The sequence below is a fragment of the Phodopus roborovskii genome, unplaced genomic scaffold (assembly GCF_943737965.1).
Source record: "Phodopus roborovskii unplaced genomic scaffold, PHOROB, whole genome shotgun sequence".
Classification (NCBI taxonomy): Eukaryota; Metazoa; Chordata; class Mammalia; order Rodentia; family Cricetidae; genus Phodopus; species Phodopus roborovskii.
The window spans coordinates 6,533,602-6,554,090 of NW_026126460.1; the positions used below are offsets into that span (position 1 = coordinate 6,533,602).

Consider the following 20,489-nt stretch of genomic DNA (forward strand, 5'->3'; position numbering starts at 1 on the left):
GCGGCGGGGCGGAGCGGCGGGCCCCGACCCCGCCGGGGTGGGGCGAATCCCGGCCCGGCCCGTTGCCCCGGGTAGGGGCAGAGGTCCAGGCCAACGGGGCTTGCCGCGGCCGTGCTGCACTTCAGCAACCTGAGGCCCGCGCTGGAAGCGGGCCTGGTGTAGTTGCCTCGCCCCTCCTCGAGGCAGGTCCCGGGGCTCGCACGCGCCGCACCCCCTCAGCGCCCGCCGCCTGGAGTTGCTGGCCTTGGTCTCAGCCGGGGTAATGAGGGGAGGCAGGCGGGCAGGGGACCGTGCGGGGACCCGGACAGTGGGGGGAGAGGGGGGTGGGCAGGGAGCACAGCTCGGTAGGTGCACAGCGGAAGCCTGCGAGGCCAGTCTCGCCGCCGCTCCTCACCCGAGCTGGCGCCACCGGCCGAGCAGTGGCCTGAGTCTGCGGGAGCCAGCGCCGCGCGTGCCAGCGCACCGGGGCCGAGGTGCCCGACTGCCCAGCCGCGGCGCTCCCAACCCCTGGCTCTCACCTTTGGTGGTACACACGGGTCCGGCGACTTCCCAAGCCGCAGACACCCCCTGGCCCAGCCTTGTCTGCTAGGAGACTTCAAAGGGACCTTTTCCAAGATTAAGTGCCCAGGCGTCGTTTGTCTTCAGTATTTACATTTGGTGTTGCGTTTTCCCCTCGCGGGTTTGTTGTGTCAAATATCTTTCCAACGAACCTGATCACGATTTGTGACAGACAGTACCTACATAACACAGTGTTTGGCACTCCGTAAATATTTGTTGAAACCGTGAGTCATGTTACTAAGTTTGGAAAATTCTACTGAGCTATGTGCATCGCTGTGATCTTTGTTAAGGTTTTATGAGGTCTCAAGATCACCTTGAGAATTGCAATAATCGTGAAGCCTAACAAAGAGAATTGGTAGGTTGTTTTGTTTTGTTAGCATTTCCTGAAAGAGTTGAACATTGAATGCCTAGATCAACTCAAAACCCAAGTCCTGGAAGTACATAGGGCCTTTGGCATCCATGTAAAATGTTAACCTTTTAAATGAAAGATTGTGGTTATGCCTGTCTATGTATGGAGCAAATTAGATTATTTATAAAGCTTAATTGTAGTAGCTTTTTAGGTACAACTGCAAAGGGCTGCGCTGAGGTACTCATATATGCATTTAGGAATACAGGCTTCATATATATTCGTGTGTGTGTGTGTGTGTGTGTGTGTGTACATGTACATAAATACACATATATTTTAAAGACAGGGTCTCACTATGTAGGTAGCTCTGGCTGGCCTAGATCTCACAAAGATCCACCTGCTTCTGTCTGTGTTTCTAGAATGCTGGAATTAAAGGCATGATCTATAAAGCCTCAGCAAGTTTGTTTGTTTGTTTGTTTGTTTTTAAAATCATGGTGTAATAGTGAAAACTAACAGCAAATCTTTTACTCCATTCCTTCGTCAGGTACAAACACTGCCCTGATCTCAAAATGTCTTGAAAAATTAACTGTTAATAGTATAATGTATCCAAAGTGAAAGCTTAAGAGATTAAACCACCCCACAAAAGCAATCCTTTTGGTAGTAACAGTTCTAGAATATTTTGATCTGCATTATTTTCCCAAAGTGTTTTGTTGTTTAAAGCAGCAAACTCAGTAACAACTTGCTGATACTGTTTGTCTTTTTGGATTTTTTGTTTGTTTGTTTTAGAGACAGGATTTCTTCTATGTAGCCTTGGCTGTCCTGAACTAGCTCTGTAGATCAGACTGTCTGAATTCAGAGATCTTCCTGCCACTGCCACCTCAGTGATGGGTACCACCTGGCCTATACTTGTCTTTTACATATATAGAGTGTATAAAATGTAGTATACATTCATTTAATCTCAGTCATTCTGGAGGGAAGGCTGCACAGTAATAGCTTTCTTCATCCCCCCCACCCCCCAACACACACACACTGTCTTAAATTGACAGTAGTGCTTGGCTGGTAACAAAATAATCTTAAATTTTCTGGCCTTCTTCCCCTTTCTCTACCTTTGACTTATAGTGGGTGCCCTGAGGAAATCCACTTCTTTACTCAGCAATAAAATAGAATAATACTTTATAACACTTATGGTCTAAAAACCTTCCTTTTCTCATTTTGCTTAGCTGTTTGTAGATGCCTTGATCAAATAATAGGATTTCACTAAAATGAGGTAATGAAACACAGTTTCAAGAGATGATGTTTAGAAGGGAATAACCACCACTACAAATATTGCCCTCGCTGTTGGAGAAGACCCAGAAGATCTTGCTCATGGTTTTGTAGCTCCTTGAATCTGAAGAAGTTACCATGCTAAAATTAATGGAAATGGACAGGACTTGTTTGCATAATATGCATAACTTTGTGATCTGTCAAGACTTTCTAAGTTGAATAGACTTGTGAAGTAAAAATCAAGGTGAAAAAGATTTGACCTATGAAAACATCATTTTTATATGAAAACTAAGAAATCCCTTTTTTAAACACGTGACACTTACTCATTTTAGCCCATTATGAATCCTGCTTCAGATTTGTGAGTCCTGGGTACCAAATGAGTTAGTAGATGGTTAGTCAGCAGTCTTTGAAGACCTCAGTTTACTTGTGAATGGTATTGTTAGATTCCTAGGATTTATTTGTAAATGGCACAACTTATAGAAAAAGGGTCCGGAACTGCTTCTCTTTGTTGCCTTCTTATTTGTTCAGGGCAGAAAAAGACAGGAGAGCTGCAGTATCTTAAGACTTTGGAGATAGTAAGAAACTTGCTTTAGCTTTCTGCCTTTTGGGAGCCATGTCAGAGCAATGCTTATTAAAGATGCCTCAGGATGTCACTAGTCCTTGTGTCAATCAGTAGCTGCCTAAATATCTATGTTAGGGCAACTAGTTCTTCAAGGAGTTTATGTAAATCCAAATAACTGTGCTTTTGTTTTTATAGTGGGATATATCTGCACCTTGAAGATAAAGCAAAAATCTTCTTTGAAATATAGAATTTTATCACTTTCTGTGAACTAAAGCGATTCAATGTCTCTTTTGGTAAGTTTTGTCATAATTTTATACCACCATCGTAGTAGTTAGATCTGGAACAGAAGACATTCAGGCTTAAGCTCTGGGATGTTTTGACTTGAACAATGTGTGTGTTCTTGAGGATGATATAAACTCTCAATGAGTTTTGTCTTTTTCAAAGAGATTTTCTCCTACATTTTCTTTTTAAACATACCCTCTATTCTTTGTCCCAAACTGATTCTTTTTCTCATATATTTTTCTTAGATTCCAATGTTATCTAGTAAGCGATGCATTTTCTTTTAAAACTCCCTTTGGTAAATTTTAAATTTCCATGTGTCCCAAGGCAGGTAAGATCCATTTAAAATAAACCTTTCACTTAATCAGACCAAAAAAAAAAAAAAAAAAAAAAAAGAATCATTGCATCATGTTTGCTACAGATGAAATATATTTGTTTGTATATTAGATACATGACATCTGATTTAGATTAAGGACTTTCTGTCACGTCACTATAATATGGTATTTGAAAAAAGTGTTTTGCTGTTAAGACAGTGAACTTGCTCTTTAAAATTGTGGGAGCTTCGCAGGACAGGGAGAAGCATCCTCATTTGACAGGTTGTTCATGCCTGTCATCCTACTTTACTAGCCAGGCTGGAAGACAGGACTGTAAAGTTAGGAGACTATAGTTGCTTTAAATGAGTGTATCTGGAAAATACATTGAAGTGCTTCATTCTTTAAAGCAGGGGCAGCAGATACTTTTCTGTAAAGGCTACTGCTACTGCTCTCCTGCCGGCAGCTCAAAACCATACATCAGCAACATGGAAGAGAAAAAAACTAAAGCCCTGAACACACACTGGGTCACCATTTGGTGACCCCTGTCCTAAAGGAATTTTAAAATGTACAGTTCTACATTGACAAGAAAAGATGTGTGATGCCCTTTACATTAGTCCCTTCATCCGAGTGAAGATTCTGAGATTCATAGTGCTAAAGTCAATGTAATTAGTAGATTGGCCTAGCTGAAAAACACCACTTTGATTACTGAGAAATTTTGGTATATTCTAAAAGAAAGGAATTTGGTTACTTTTAAAGAACTGACAATCCACTGTTAGTAGCCGTGGGTGAACTTTGAGGCTCACTTGACACTGCATTTGAGTGCTCATAGATGTGTGTTGATAATGTGCTAAAAATCATTTATTATAAAAAAAATTCATATAATGTGCTTATACTTTTGACCTTTTTCTTCCTAAATAGATTAGTATTGCTCTACAAATTGCTGATAGGATAGACAACAGGTAGATATTACATTTCATTATAGGTAATACCTGATAGTAGAACCATGAGGTGATATTCAGAAAAAAATGTAAATTTTGGTAATAGAAGCAAGTTTCTTAATTTGCTTTGAGTTGAACATGTTTGTCACTTTAAGAAACAGAATTGGTTACAAATATTCAATGTGTTTGTAATTAAATACATGTTTTAATGTAAGAAAACATGGTTTCTATATTCAGGGAAACAGTCTAAGGAAAAATTAAAAATATTGGCCACAGCAGAATGATTTTTAGCTAAATGTTCAAATGATAATTTTTAGTCAGATATTCAGGAATTTGGCACATTTCTTAGTTGCTAAAAGACTGAGAAGGCAAGACCAACAACTAAAGTAGATTCATAATCTCAAATGAAGGCAAGGGGTGGAGATGGCACTAAGCACAGCGTAACAGAGTGATGCCAGTCTCCTGTGCACCGGGCTTCTCTCTGCCCCACCCATGAGTACCTCCATCTGGGCTTCCAGCCCTGATAGCAGGTTTTTTTATATATGCAAGCCAATGCCATTTATGTGCCGTGCTTCCCACTTACCTAACATGTCTCTTACTTCCAGGATTGTTTCTGTGCTTCACGAACACGAGTTGAATCACTCAGACCTGAAAAACAGTCTGAAACCAGTGTCCATCAATACCTGGTAAGAAGACAGTTGACAAAGCTAACGCTGCTCCTGTGCCTTCTGCAATGCTCTCCCTCTAGTTTTCACTCTTTCCTCTTCCTGCTGGTCCCCAAGAGTCTGCAACTGATCTCCTCTTGACCCGCTCGCTCTGAGCAGTGACATCTGTTCCTGGGGTTTCTGTTGCTGAGGTTTCCAGAGGTCCTAGAGCTGCCTCAGTGTTCTAACACTAAGAGGACCATTGTGATTACCAGATTTTCTCTTTCCTGGGCCCTGGGATTTTTTCCCCATGGTTTCTACTGATTTGAGTGAAACTTTAATCTGCTTCCAAATCTTGCCAGCCCTGTGCTTCTCACTTTGTTTCATGAAAGCCTAACTATTAGTGATGCATACTGGAAACTCTAGAGTTCTTCTCACACTGCCTATGCCACTCCCCTCAGGAGCAGGAGCACTGCTACTCAGTCTCATCTCCTGCCTGGCCTGTGGGTGTAGATCATTGCCTGTATCTGTACACACATCAACCTCTCCCACCATGCTCACACTAGCCTCCAGTACTGTTCCAAGACATCTGCTTATGTCACTTTTAAGCCAGTGGGATAAAGCCCAGATTTCTTAGCATGTTATAGAGACTCTCAATGGTATGCTATGGAATATGACCAGTTTTTGAGTCTTCTTTCTTACTGGGGATATTCTCTTCTCTCTGCTTGAAATGCCCTTCCTTCTGCCTTCCCCTGAAATTTCTCCTCATGCATAAAGAGTTGGTTCAGATGTCACATCTGTAAACTCTTCTCCTGAAGATCCTTTTTATTTGATTGTGCTGTCACCTGTGTGCAGCACTTTCATAGAATAGTCGTTACCGTATCGTCTTACAGTGATTGAGGTCTGTGTCTCTTCGACCTTAATGTGATCCCTATGTAAGGAGCTTCCTTGTCTTATTCATCTTTGTCTCTCCCTAAGTAGTATCTGACATAGTAATAATATTTAAAGAGACATACTTGGTAATGTGTCTCTGAAATCTTTACTCTGCTTAATCCTATATTTATACAACAATTTTTACTATACGGTGCTTTGAAAAATTTGTTTCAACATGAAATAATTGCAGTTATTTTTGCTTATAATTTTTCTCAGGGCTGACTTTAACCATTGCCATTTTTATTCACTATTCTATCTTCAAGATACCTACTTTTGAGTGTAGTAGAAGGTGGCACCCTTACTAACCATTCACACTGAGGTAACTTAGTCACATGACTGGTTTCTACACTGTTACTGAGATCTATAACTGGAAATTTCCATGCTGGTATCCTTCTACCCTCTGGGTCAGAGCCCTTTTATATTTTAAGTTGGACAGAAATCGTAAGTAAGACAAGCTGAGGTGTAATTTGAAGTCTCATGTGGGAAGCAAACTGGAGAAGTTCTGTAATGTGAATTGAGCCCTGCTGAAAACAAGTGCCCAGTGATTGGAAAAGGCTTTCTGGGCCCTCCCCAGTCACTGTTCCAGAACACTATCAGCTGTCTTCTGTTTGGTGACCTGTATCATTTTGTCAGACTGGATAAAATGTTAGATTAAAAAGATACAATTCTAATTACTTTGACATCTGATATTTATCTCCCATTATAAATTATAAAACCTCTACTTATGACCTTGTTTTCCATGACACTTTACTTAAGAGTGATGATGCTAAAGATACATTCACCTAAATAGCATGGCTAGTGAGATTTCCCTGGATTTGCTGACTAAATCCATTTTCTGACTCTGAGATAAAGAACAGACCTCACTACATGGTTTAAAAATCAAACCAGTGAACAGTCTTTGTTAATCCCACTGATCACCACAGTTTAAAGCCAAATTTGAAGCAAGCTTTAGTTAAATACTGGTGGGCCCTGGCCAGGTCCATACCCAGGTTCACAGGAAATGGCCCCAAATCAAGGTTTACCCCAGCTTAACTATTTTCTATAAGGTCCAGTTGGGCAAGTATGTATCCTGACTTACCTCCAATCTACATCCAATTGGGGCAAGCATAAATCTTGACATTTCCTGCCTGTGAACCTCACCCACTGTGACCAAGCACATCTGTGCAGATGGGTCAAACAAACTTGTTTAGGGGAGTGAAAGAAAACATGTGACTTGTTATCTCCCATAAACAACAGCCTCCAGCATTTCAGGAACTATCTGTCCTTGGGTAAGGGGCTTGCAGATCAGAGACATTTTTGTTTCATGGATTTCTTAGGCATAGTAATTAAAAGCTAACATGTAACTTTGGCTCTCACATTTTCTGTTAAGTATTTTTAGAGATGTCTAACAGATTTTTCTTCTTTTTTATTTATTTTGCTTGTTTGTTTGGTTTGGTTTTTCAAGACAGGGTTTCTCTGTGTAGCCCTGGCTGTTTTGGAACTCACTCTGTAGATGAGGCTGGTCTCAAACTCAGAGATCCACATCTACAGTTGTTCTTGGGTGAGGGCTTAGTAGTTCAGTAGTTCAGTATGTACTCATAGCAATAGCAATACAGGGAGTAAGGCAAGAGGAGTGTAAGTTCAAGGTCAGTTTGGGCTACAGAGCTAGACCCTGTCTCAAAAACCCTCAGCTTTTGACTATTTGCTTGTAACATCTGCACATACTCTTGCTTTAAGAAGAGCATTTCTCTCATGCAATTAGTGGAGGGAATTAGATGCAGGCTGTTAGCTAATTTCGGCCCACCACACAGTACATATAACATGGTAAATAAGAATCTGGGAAACGATAGGCTGATGTTTATTCAGGGAGAAATCATTTAACACCAGAGACAGATGACCGACACAGGTACTCTTCCCAAGGATGCCTCCAGATACTCTCTGTCTCTGACCAGGAAGTAAGAGAGCGAGCTGGGGTCCAGGACCCAAGACCTAGTCCCCACAGGTCTGCACCTGTCCCTACGCCCCAGTGGGTGTGGTTAGTGCAAAGGTGTAGGCAGGATGGATATCTCACTACAGTAACATGATGCCATTTTTCTTTCTTTTAAAGAATTATTTTATGTCTATGGTTGTTTAGCCTGCATGCATGTCTGTGTATACCATGCATAAAGTGCCTGTAGAGGCTAGAAGAGAGCAGTGAAGCCCCTGAAACTTGAGTTACAAATAGGTGTGTGTGTGTGTGTGTGTGTGTGTGTGTGTGTGTGTGTGTGTTTGTGTGTGTGTGTATTGGGTATCAAACTTGGGTTCTCTGGAAGAGCAGCCAGTGCTTTTAACCGCTGAGCCATCTCTCTGCCCTATGCCATTTTTAAAAAATTTTAATCCCAGTTCCCTCTCCCTCCCATCCTCCTTTCCCCCCCACTCCCCACCCCACCCAGGGAGAGTGAGGCATTCCATGGGGAATCATCAAAGTCTGTCACTGGTTCTACTGCCAGAAGCCCCATAGACTACTACCCAGGCCTCCTAACAGTCACCCACGTTCAGGGGACCTGGTTCAGTCCTTTCATTTTTTTAAATTATGAAAATAAACCTTGGTGCTTCCTAACAGACTTACAGATTGATGACATTTTACGTTTAAGACATTGTTATACGTTCTTCTCTTGTGTGTTCTCTTTACACCTCTTATCTGAGTGGTTCCTGTTCTAAAGAAACCGAATTGACTCCTGGCATCACCCCATCCCCACACTGGGCTTATTTTCACTTGTATGCTAGAATTCTTCTCCCACTCTTTGATTCTTCTTGGATATCATCCATAAATAAAGTGTTAATAGTCTGCTCTCAAGTTTAGGAAATATTCCTGTCACTGTCTATGTAACTCCATTTATTAACTTCACACTCTATTTCTCCCGTTTAAAGAGTTGGGTATGAAAAGGAGTTAGCACGATTCCTAACACATAGTAATGTTGTTTCCCCTTATCACCTCATTGGAGGCAGTAACAAGATTCTTGCCACCTGCTAGTTCCTATAAAGGCTTCTAAGTGTCCTTTGGAATCCTGGTGTTCTTTAGGAGATCCATTGCTATCATTTATGCCAGCTGGTTAGGCCTCCTCTTTCTGCTTTGTGTGTGATATTTCACTGACCCTATATTTAGATCCAAACTTGACTCTGGCTCCAAATCACCCCTGAGACCAGACCTCATTGCCACACAGTCAGGAAGCCTGTGCCCTGAGCTCCCATCTCTTTGAGCTTATTTTTCTGACCTTCCTCTTCATTTCATATGAAAGACTTCTTTAGTTATTTTAGTAGACTGTGGTGTGGAAGTTGTTCTTGACTGTTAACACAGAGCATAAACCTCAGGCTGAAAGCAAGAACACAAGCCTGGAATGTCCCTCACAGGTCCTTGCAGTTCCTCTCCTGAGCACTTTACAATTATCATCCATTCTTAGACCCATCTAGAAGTTTTACTGCAAATTGAGATGCAAAGTATTTCTTGCTCTCTGTAAATCTGCTTTTCCTGCCTTTCACTCTTCAAGATGAAATCTCTTTGACATCAGTTAGTAAATGGTAGATTCCTTCTAGATCTTAAAACAACCTCTTCAGCTGCCTCCCAGTATCTTCCAGATGATTATCAATATTTTTTGTTGGGATAGGGAGACCAAATTGGGGGACTAATGATGTTTATCCTATTTTATTTTCATGTGGAAAAAAAATGCAGGTTGATGAGCCAGCAGTTTCCTCCTGGTCACCTCCATCTGCTAGATCCAATGAAGTGATATGTTCCACTAATGTTTCTCACTATGAACTGCAAGTGGAAATAGGTAACGATCATGGAATTCATATCATTGCCTCTTACCTTCTAGAAATGAAGTTGATGGCACAAAGATTACTTTATAGCCATGGCTTTCTTTGTTGCCACTTACAGCATGAAACTGGTTCTGTTAAATGAATCTAATGCATTTTATGTCTGTCTAATCTCATATTTTAAGACTTCTGTCTAGTTTTACTTTTTACTTTTCCACTGGGGGGAAAAAAGATGACTTTTTTTTTTTTTTTTTTTTTAGAAAAGAGAGGACATTAGATAATCTAAGTACTTATTTGTATCATTTTTATAATTTTATATAATTTATGTTTTTGTTCAAATTTTCAGTTGTATAGATCATTCTTAAGTACAGAATAAAATTGGTTCCTGTTTATAGCTTTATATTTTTGAGACATTTGCTCTGAACATTCAGGAGCATCAATTAATCAATAAAACCCAGTGACTAGGCAGGGTTGAGGGTATGAAAAAGCTCTGTGACTTGAAGTCCGTCCACTCTGTGAAGTGAACAGGTAGAATGGTGCTTTTTCAGGTGCTAGTGGGCATTGGAGTACAGCTATATTAAAGGAACCCATCTGTTAAAGGAAGATATCTACCCCAAGCTTTGAATGCTGGTTTTTTAATTATTTATGCCTTTTAGAATAACGATTATTTCCCCAATATAGTGGATGGGAAGCAGTGAACGAATTTAGGGAAGATAGAGCATCATATAAACACCTCTGGAAGAAAAGAATAATGGCAGAAAGGGGCTGGCTTCTTAAGTGGCACACCCCCCTCTTTTTTTTTTTTTTTTTTTTTTTTAAATACAGTCCTTGTTGTGTTAGGAAGTTCTGAACAATACTCAGGAGGAACCAAAAGAAGCTGAGTAACCAGAATCAAAGCCTTGGGCCAGAAGCAGCCTTGGCAGTGCATTGCACATGCATGGGTATCCCTGCCACAGACACTGGGCCCTGCTGAGAAAGTTCTGTTTAAGAAGGCTTGGTTCCCTGTGAACAGGGATTCATCAGTTTATGGACTGATACCTTAGAGGCTTTGAGAAGTGGATGAGCCAAGCAGTACAGCTCTGATGCATTGTTTGTTAAGGTTGTAAAAATAGTACAGCTTCATTAGAAAACAGTTTGGCCACTCCTAAGTTCAAACCTGTATTTACCACATGACCTGGCAATTTCATGTGGTGTTTGTCTTCTTAAGGACTTCTAAAGGAATAGTTGGGGAACCTTTATTTACAGTCACCAGAAACAAATTAACTCAAATACCCCCTACCCAAGAATGCGTAAAATACCTGTGAGGTAGTAAGAATGCAACAGGAGAAATGAAATACGTGGAACATGGTAAGCCTCAGAAGTATTGTATTAAGTGAAAGAAGCTAAGCATGGGATGCTCCGTCTTCTCTAGTGCCCGCTCCTCTCTACGATAAGCAACAGGCACATTAGTAGTTGCCAGGGCCTGTAAGCAGAGGCTGAACATTGCTGAATATCATTCCATTATTTGCCTTTATGACAATTTGTTCATCAAGTCATAATTTTAGCAATTAATCTAGATATGCAATGGCATGGTATGGCTTTAATGTACCTTTCTCTAGCTTAAGCATCTTTTCATATGTCTTATTATTTTGTATTGAATTATTTACTGTCTTATAGAATTATAAGAGTTCTTTATATTTTTGAATAAAAATTATATCAAATATAGACATTGTTAATATTTTTAGTCAATGTCTTATCATTTTATTTTTTATATATTTTTGTCTTTTATAAAAAATACATATTATATCTAACATATTTCATATATTCATTTAAAAATAAATATATTATTTGCATATATATTTTTACATATAGCATAAATAAACATATACTGCTTCCTGATAATGACAAAAGAAAGTGTGTTGATAAATAAAAGTGAACACAGAGCAAGTGACTATAGTCAATATAGTAAGTGCTTGCTATCTGACACACAGACCTTCATCCAGTCTGTCAGGCATCTGGATATACTGATCTGTGCTGCGTATGTCTGTGTTGGGGCTGGAAGTATCTCGTCAAAGCTCATAGATGCCTTCCCATTGACTGCTATATAACCTTCTTTAGGACATTGAGTCTGAGCAGCTCCAAGCCTGAGAATGAATGGCTTATGACCCTTTGTACAAAACCTGTTCAATAAGTTACATAACTCTTTTAGTTATTCCAAAGAGGTTTCCTTAAGATGGAAGACTAGAAAGTCAAGGAGGGAACTCAAGTTGAATGGACAGGAAGGTAAGGGTGAAGAAAGAAAAGAGTGTTTAATGTCTTTTTAAGGGTGGACATAGGAGGAGTTGGGGGAGTAAATATGATCAAGATACACTTGGGGGGCACAATGCATTGAAGTAAGGATCGCAATACCAGTAGGTGATTTGCCATGGGGATCCAGACCTGTGCTTTACCATGGAAAACTGCCGGCAGCCATGCTGTATATTGCATGGGAAAAAAGATTCTGGGATACAATATAGCCTGATTGATGTTTATTCAGGGAGAAATCACTTACACCAGAAACAGATGACTGCAGCGGGTTCCCACTGCAAGGATGCCCCTGGAAGTAAGGGGCAGGAAGTAAGAGAGCGAGCTGGGGTCCAGGACCCCAGACCTAGCCCCCACAGGTCACGTCTGCACTCGTCCCCATGCCCCAATGGGCGTGGTTAGTGCAACAGGTGCAGGCAGGGTGGATATCTCATTACAGGGTCCTACCTTCCTAAGCAGCAGTTGGGCCTACCCCAGAGGGGTAGCTGGAAGTGGCCTGGGTTGACATGTTGGTGAGTCAGGTGTTTTGAGTTCCAGGCTGTCACGATGGTGCAGAGGATTTTTGAGCCTTTTCATTTGAAGAGCAGGAGGTTTTAAATTTTGCTATAGTACACAGCATCAACCTTTTTCCTTGCTTTGATTTGTTACCCTGGGTTTTATGTCTGATTTCAGGAAGAGGGTTTGACAACCTGACCTCTGTTCACCTTGCACGGCATATTCCTACAGGAACGCTGGTAACTATAAAAATTACAAACCTGGAAAACTGCACGGATGAACGTCTGAAAGCTTTACAGGTAATGCTAGGAAGGAAGGACTGTAATGTCTGTTTGAGGACGTTGTATCTGTAAGGGATTTTCTGTCTCCAGCTGATAGCTAGAGAAAGTAGATATAATAAAATCATGCAGTTACAAGATGGGGAAGAATATATGGAAGTGAGATCATCACCTGACAGATAAATAAATACTATGAATTCCTTCTGGTGAATGACATATCTCAGTGCTACGCTGGAGAGTGACAATACTCTCAGCCAGTCTAATGACAGATAGAGACAGGAAAACACAGGAGTTTATTTTCTACCATGTAAGCAAAACTAACCTCAGAATTGATAAATTTTAATAGGATCATGTTGTGTATAAAATTATATTTTTCTCATAGTTTCTTATGCAAAGGACGAAAGTTTTTATTTTGCTCTCATCTCAATTTTAAAATATTTATATTGGGGTGAGGAGATGGCTCAGCAAGTGAGGGTGCTTATTGCAAGCCTCATGACCTCAGTTTGATCCTTGTATCCAACATGATGGAAAGAAGACTCCTGCAGGGTATCCTCTGGCCTCCACTGTGTACTGTGTCGTGTGCATGCCTTCCCCTAATAAATGAATGAATGTAAAAACATCTGTATGTTCAGATACATAAATACATACATTCATACAAGAGAAGAGGGCCAGGAGAAACTATGCTAGAATATTTACAGTGATTCTCCATGATGTGGTATTAGCATTGACTTCCCCAGTCCCCTGTGTGTTTTTAAACATTTCTACAACAAAAACTGAAGTCTTAGATGTATCCCCTTTGGAGGCAAACTAAGTTCACATTCCTCTTTCATGGTGTGCTTCTGGACAGGTTTTCTAACATTGTAAAAGTACCCTATAAAACACAAATCACAGTGTCATTTTCTGGAGCAGTCATAGAGTTTAGAAGCAGAAGATAATGCACTCCCTTGAATATTAGCCATAACTACTGCTATTGTGAAAGGAAAGGTGACCTTTAAATGTCTTTTCTCTTGTACATTTGTCCTAGAGAGCGGTGATTCTATCTCACTTTTTCCAACACCCCAATATCACAACTTACTGGACAGTTTTCACTGTTGGCAGCTGGCTTTGGGTTATTTCTCCATTCATGGCCTATGGTAAGAAATGGTTTTAAGTAAAACAACTAATTATTTACCTGGATGCTATCATTGTAAAAATGAGTGGTGTCTTGTATCTGTCATTCACTATTTTTAATTTATAAATTTAGTGGCTAATTCTAGAGTTCATACGTATTTCTGCTTCATGGTTTTTCAGTTTTAGAATAGAATGGGTATGATGATCCATGAAACCACAACTAATTCTCTAAAGTTCTATGTATGCCTTGGCATACCCTGTCTTCCCTAGAGAAGAGCTGTTGTTTTACAAGCAGAAGTAATTTCCCCACATAAGCACACCGTCTTTGTCTGTACTTCACTGTAGAGTGAACTGATGTCACTATATTGTAAACATCCATTGTGTGCCCAGCTCTCTTACTTGTGCTTCTTGAAGGAAGTAATCATTTATGCTTTCAATTTTGATAACCCTAGGTACTTAGAGAACACGTTGTTCAATAAGAGTGCTGAATCAATAAGTGAATGGATTCTAGAGCTTTGGTCTGTAGTATAGCTCTTGTGAATTACTTCTAGATTTAAGATATGACATATACAGTATACATTTTTACTCAGCAATAATTAAAAATACTCACTTATCTTTTAAAAAGTCACTAAAGCTTGTGGGTGTGGGTGTGGGGTATGTATGTGAGAGACTGTGGTTGGTTGAAACTCAGAGCCTTGAGCAGGATAGGCAAATGCTCTACCTCTGAGTTATATTCTCAGCTCCTCAAAAAAAAAAAAAAAAAAAAAAAAAAAAAAAAGGTTAGGATTAAAGATTTCAAGATAGGTCTGGTCTGGTGGCACAGAACTATAAACTGCTGGGGTGCTGACATGGGAGGATCACAAGGCAAGGCCTGCTTGAGCTGCAGCATAAGTTCAAGGCCAACCTCAGCAATTTAATTGAGAGCCTGCCTTAAAGTAAAAAATGGACAGAGGGCTGGGGATATATATAGTACAGTAGTAGTATGCTTACCTAGCATGTGTAAGGTCCTTGATGTAAGCCCCAGTACCGTGTTGTGTTGGTGATGGTGATGATGACTCATAAAGGAAAATGATGTTTGCATGGGAAAATGGCTAGACTCAACAGGTACATGTGTTTGTCTCCTTATGTTTGAAAAGAATATTTAAAACATTTCAAGTGCTCATCTGAATGTGTCAGGGCTTTCTTTCAGGCTCAGCGAGCCAGCTCCTGAGGACCTATTTTCCTGATGGGATGAGTGAACCCTTAATAAGGACCATTCTCTTTGGAGCAGTGCAAGGCTTAAACTACCTGCACCAGAATGGCTGCATCCACAGGTACTTGCTTATTCACACTCCACCACACAAATGAAAGAATTTGAATAGCAGTCCTCAGGGAGACCTTAGTAAAGAGCAGTTAAGTGTTAGAAAAGGAGGAATAAGACATTTATAAATGCAGATTGAAGAAGGGACCAGTAGCTACCACTGGGGCCTACCATTCATGTCTTTCACCAAAAGTGTTCACACAACAGTGTGTGCTGGTGTGGCACTTGCAAAGTGCTTGTCTTAGTTCGAGGTGGGAGCGCTGAAAACTCACATGCCCAGATATCGGCTGGGATTCTGTTGTTCTTTTGGGGAAAATAAAGAGCTTCTTTGCCTGCTTTCCAACTAATGTCATGCTTCTGTCTTACATGAGTCTTAATAGCCCTCTCTGTCTGAGTGGTGTCAGTCCATTTAGTATGTCACACATACTAAATACCCGCCCCGTGTTCCTCCAGACCCTTGTTTTTCACTATAGATTAACTTTAGTAGACTCGTTTGTTGTTGTTTCCATCTCCTTAGCGTTTGGTGCTGTACCACTTGTTTTTCAGCAGTGCTGTGACTGAGGATTCCAAACTGACTGCATTCAAGTGAAGATGTTTCACTTTACCAGATTATAGCTGTGCCACTGTTAGTGTCCAAAGTTAGTGTTTTCTAGGAAAAGTAAGGCTCTTACATGATGTTATTCCACAGGGACTTTTATTGTATTGCATTTAACCTTAAATAATAATGGTATGCTTCAGTGCAACCTAAAATAGCAAAATAAATAATTTGATTTCATTTCTTAAAGAATTCTATGAATTCCAAACATGTAGCTTTGTGACTCACCTCCCCCCATTCTGGTACTATATTAAGTACCTAAGGAGTTCCTAGGCTCCTTGGAAATGTCATGTATTTTAAATGCATACTGTACACTACTGTTTTATAAAGGGTATTTACTTCCCAAGGTAATATAGAGATGTGTTCTCACCAGAATTTTATTCATTCTTCTTTGGCCAGATTCCTAGTACTTAGGATTGTTTCTTTTTGTTCTAGGAGTTTTAAAGCCAGCCACATCCTCATTTCTGGTGATGGCCTGGTGACCCTCTCTGGCCTGTCCCATCTGCATAGTTTGGTTAAGCACGGACAGAGACATAGGGCTGTCTTTGATTTCCCACAGTTCAGCACATCAGTGCAGCCGTGGCTGAGTCCAGAACTACTGAGACAGGTCAGGTGTGGCTGTTGCATTGGGTTGTCTGTGCGTCTCAAATGTCTTTGAGTTTGACTAAAGGACAGTTGTGTCCTTTGTTTTGTTTTTTGTTTTTTTTTTTGTAAATGGCTGCCACAAGACCTTTTCTCTCCTCAGAATTGTGTTAGGAATTTTAAATTGTGAAAGCATCTTTTAGGTAGATCTTGATTTTGTTTGGGGTTCTTTTTTCATTGTTCACCATCCTTTATCAAGAGGACACCGGCATGCCACTCTTCATTATTTGTACTAAGGCCTTCAAATTGTATTTGCAGGATTTGCATGGATATAATGTGAAGTCAGATATTTACAGTGTTGGGATCACAGCATGTGAATTAGCCAGTGGGCAGGTACCTTTCCAGGACATGCACAGGACTCAGGTAATGCTTCTGAACTCCCTGCACTTCACTCTGATAGCTTTCTTAGGTCTAGATAACTTCCACTGAACATGTTTGTTGTAGACACTAGAAATTTGCTCATTTTTGTCTAAATGATTTACCTATAAAGCAAATAAGAATGTTTTCCTTTCTCCTAGATGTTACTACAGAAACTGAAAGGTCCTCCATATAGCCCACTGGATATCAGTATTTTTCCACAGTCGGACTCTAGAATGAGAAATTCCCAGTCAGGAGTAGATTCTGGGATTGGAGAGAGCGTGCTTGTCTCGACTGGAACTCACACAGTCACTAGTGACCGGCTCCACACACCATCCACAAAAACATTCTCTCCTGCCTTTTTTAGCCTGGTGCAGCTGTGTTTGCAGCAAGATCCTGAGAAAAGGTAACATTGGTCACCTCTAAATAGCATAAAACATATGTGCTTTAAATCTTAGAGTTTTGTGATATTACCCTTCCCATAAAATTTACATCTTTTGATCAGAAACTTAAATCTAGAAACTGACTATCAGTACTAAGAACACCAAGTTCAGAATCACAGGAGTTGGCTTTGTTAGTAGCCATACTGGACCCATCCATGCCGCCTTCAGATCAGCTACTCTTAGTGTATCTATGTTAAGGCACTTGTAGTATAGAAACTTCTAAGCAGTATAAAGTGGTTTTGCTACTATTATACTAATATAAACTAGGATTTTAAATACTGATGTGCTAGAACTAGCATTTTAGAAATAAAATATTGTTATCTTAGTTTTTTAAAACCTTCATTCTGCCATAGTTCCTTATATGTAGTATGTGTGCAATAAAAGTTGAGTATAGATTAATTTAAAGGTATTTCTAGATTTACTTCTTCCCATCAGGCAAGGCTGTTGCTAGGAATTACTTCTAACTTATTCCGTTTTTCTTCTAACTTTTTCATATTGAGTTTTATAGTTCCAAACTCATTTTTAATGTAATTATATACCTTAAAAATCTATATTCTAATATTAGGTTTTATTTTCTAATAATTTTTTTCAAAAATTTCAGGCCATCAGCAAGCAGTTTATTGTCACATGTATTCTTCAAGCAGGTAAGCTGGTCTGTTGTCTGTTGTCTTAAATATTTTAAAACGTTATTTTTAAAAGTCATTATTTTGTTGACTTTATAGAGTTTTACTAATAACTTTCCTATAAAATAGAGTTAAAGCAAGAAAACATTTTTAGTAGTTTAAATTTAGACGTACTGTATGTGTGTATTTGGGTGTTATGTTCGTGCACGGTGGGGGTCAAAGGACAACTTGCCGAATTCATTTTCTCATTCCACCATGTGGATCCCAGGGATGGACCGCAGGTCTTCAGGTGTCGTGGCAAATGCCTTTAGTACCTTTGCCCACTTGGCCATCTGATGGCCCTAATGGTAGAATATCTGAAAATTTTTATTTTTCAAAACCAGATGAGTGAAAACAGCATATCATGTTACATACTCTGTATTTTTATTAACTTAAAACTGGTGTATAGCTTACCTAGAAATAATGACAGGGCAGAATAATTTAGATTAAAATTAGCTTTTAGTATTTCTGTTTTCTGATTAACAGAATTTGAGGCATTTTTAGGAAAATGACCTAAAAATAATTTTAAAGTTGTATAATTTCTTTAAACGTTACTTATTGCTAATAAAATTTGTGTTGAACCTATGTGCCCACATCACTGTTTTAAGTTTCTTTAACAGATGAAAGAAGAGAGCCAGGGCTCCATACTCTCACTGTTACCACCTGCTTACACCAGGCCACCGTTGGCACTGCCTCCGGTGTCACCATGGAGTGAGCTGGAATGCGAGCTTCCTGATGGCAGAGACCCAGACTGGGAATTCTAGGGTTGCCAAATCATTTCATGTCCTCTATACTTGACAGCTTCTCCTTGCTGCTCTTCTTCTGTATTGTTAGGTACAAATGCCAGATCTATACTTGAAAATACAGTTGGTGCACTGGAGATGATCAGTTAAAATCACTCTGTTCATGGGCATGGTCTCACCCTCTGCTCAGAGCAGAGTACTTTCCCAACTTCAGCATCAGAATTAGACAGTATCGTCTGTCTCCCCACCCCACACTTTTTTCCTTTTCTTGAAGCTGTGACATTATTTTCTGCATCTCAGTGTAATGTTTTGAGCCAGCTAGTGAAAACCTTTGCTGTCCTCTGGGGAATGAGCCCTTCCTCCCAGGACAGTGATTCCAAGAACATATCTTCTTCCGGATTTTATATTCTTTTTGATCAGCTATTGTTAGATGCACAGGCTGGTTTATGCTGGTACAAAGCCCTTTTTTTGGAGAAGGGAAAATGTTTGTACTATCCCTTTTACATATGGTAATATCAAACTGAGCCTTGGTCACATTAAATAATTCACTTAAAATAGAAAGAGAAGATGTAATTTGCATTTTAAAAGGGAGGGGGGCTAAAGTAACACTTTTCTACCTGTGGAAATTATAGAGCTTTAAATCATGCACCCTGTGGGAGCTCAATAAAAATTTATTAAATTTAACATATCTTTTATTTATTTTGTGTGACTTAACAAAGCTAGAACACAGATTCTAATTTGATTTGCTAAGAGAAGGTCTTTTACAAACATAAGTTACATAACCTAAGAAACTGTAGGTAATTTTGAGTAGATGTTAGGGACAGATGGCATTCTGACCTTTTATATGATTGTTTCTGTAGTTGTTACTGGTATTGCCTCTTTAGCAGATGTTGTATTAGTCAATTTTTTGTTGCTGTGATGAAATACCATGATCAAAAGTGACTTAAGGAAGCATTGCAGAGGGCTAGTTGTCCTTAATGACAAGTATGGACAGGAAAGGAATGGCATCAGGAGCAGAAAGCCAAGAGGTCACATTTCATTTACACACAGGAAGAGAGAGTGAACTGGAAGTGAGGTGAAGCTATAGACTCTCCAGGAAGTCTCAGAGTTCTAAAAGTTCAATAACCTCCCCAAAGAGCATCACCAGCACCAACTAAGGGTCCAGATGAGCCCACAGGACATATTTTCATCCAAACCAGCACACTGTCTCAAATATTGCTTGTAGTTTAAGTTGTAATAAATTGGGGTCTATGTCAATGACTATATACATTAGAAGAGACTATATTACATTGGAAGTTACTGTAAAATGATTGCCTAAGACTAAATAGGCAAGCAGCTTGAAGAAATTCAGTTTATGTTTGTTGGCTATACCCCGTCTCAAGAATGAATGTTAGGCAGCCGCCAAGACATGCCAAGGTGGAAAGTAAAGGTGAGAGAGTGGGCAGTGAAGGGGGAGGATACAAACACTGAGAACAGCTGCCACATTGGGAGTTGTAAGTGTAACCTGCCAAAAGTGGATGGGGTTGTCATGAAATGTTGCCTGTCAGCAATCCTTCTGTAGGTATATTGGGAATTAGAATGTGTTTATGTATACTTATAAAACTTGATATCCATTACATATATAAACATGTAAAGAATTGACTCACAAAATTATGGAGGCTGATAAGCCTCAAGGTCTGCCATGAGTTAATAAACAAAAGCTGATGGTGAAGTTCTAGCCCAAAGGCTTAAGCTCTAGGACATGACTTGAGTGTGACTCCAGTGGCTGTGAAGAGTGAACCCCGGTTCAGAGTCAGACAGGAGGGTGTTACTGGGGGGACATTAGAATTTTTGTTGTATGGAAAACTTCAGAGGTTTCCATGGTGAAATGTTTTAGGAACACTGCTAGCAAGTGACAATACTGTCATAATTTTAATGAGCTACAGGAATGTGAGATTTCCTTCTAGGAAATGTATCTTTGCTAAAGCCAG

General features: G+C 39.8%; 1 protein-coding gene across 2 annotated transcripts; it reads left to right on the plus strand.

Annotated features, from left to right (window-relative positions):
• Positions 1-19: 19 nt before the first annotated feature.
• On the plus strand, positions 20-19,203 carry Stradb (STE20 related adaptor beta). 2 transcript variants are annotated; one of them, XM_051190275.1, is made up of 12 exons: positions 20-259; positions 2,925-3,022; positions 4,866-4,946; positions 9,526-9,628; positions 12,567-12,688; positions 13,692-13,800; positions 14,967-15,090; positions 16,108-16,279; positions 16,573-16,677; positions 16,833-17,077; positions 17,716-17,758; positions 18,397-19,203. In XM_051190275.1, exons 2-12 carry the CDS (start codon positions 3,011-3,013, stop codon positions 18,538-18,540), a joined length of 1,260 nt encoding a protein of 419 aa, XP_051046232.1. In that variant the 5' UTR covers positions 20-259; positions 2,925-3,010; the 3' UTR covers positions 18,541-19,203. The 2 variants fall into 2 exon arrangements, with proteins under 2 accessions (XP_051046232.1, XP_051046233.1); XM_051190276.1 differs by having other exon boundaries at positions 18,385-18,515.
• The last annotated feature ends 1,286 nt before the right edge of the window (positions 19,204-20,489 follow it).

What these genes read in the sequence shown, in the direction of transcription:
- Stradb (XM_051190275.1), top strand. An exon ending in CCAGTGTCCATCAATACCTG is followed by an intron (nt 4,947 to 9,525) that starts GTAAGAAGACAG and finishes AAAAAAATGCAG; the next exon opens with GTTGATGAGCCAGCAGTTTC. An exon ending in CAGAATGGCTGCATCCACAG is followed by an intron (nt 15,091 to 16,107) that starts GTACTTGCTTAT and finishes TTTTTGTTCTAG; the next exon opens with GAGTTTTAAAGCCAGCCACA.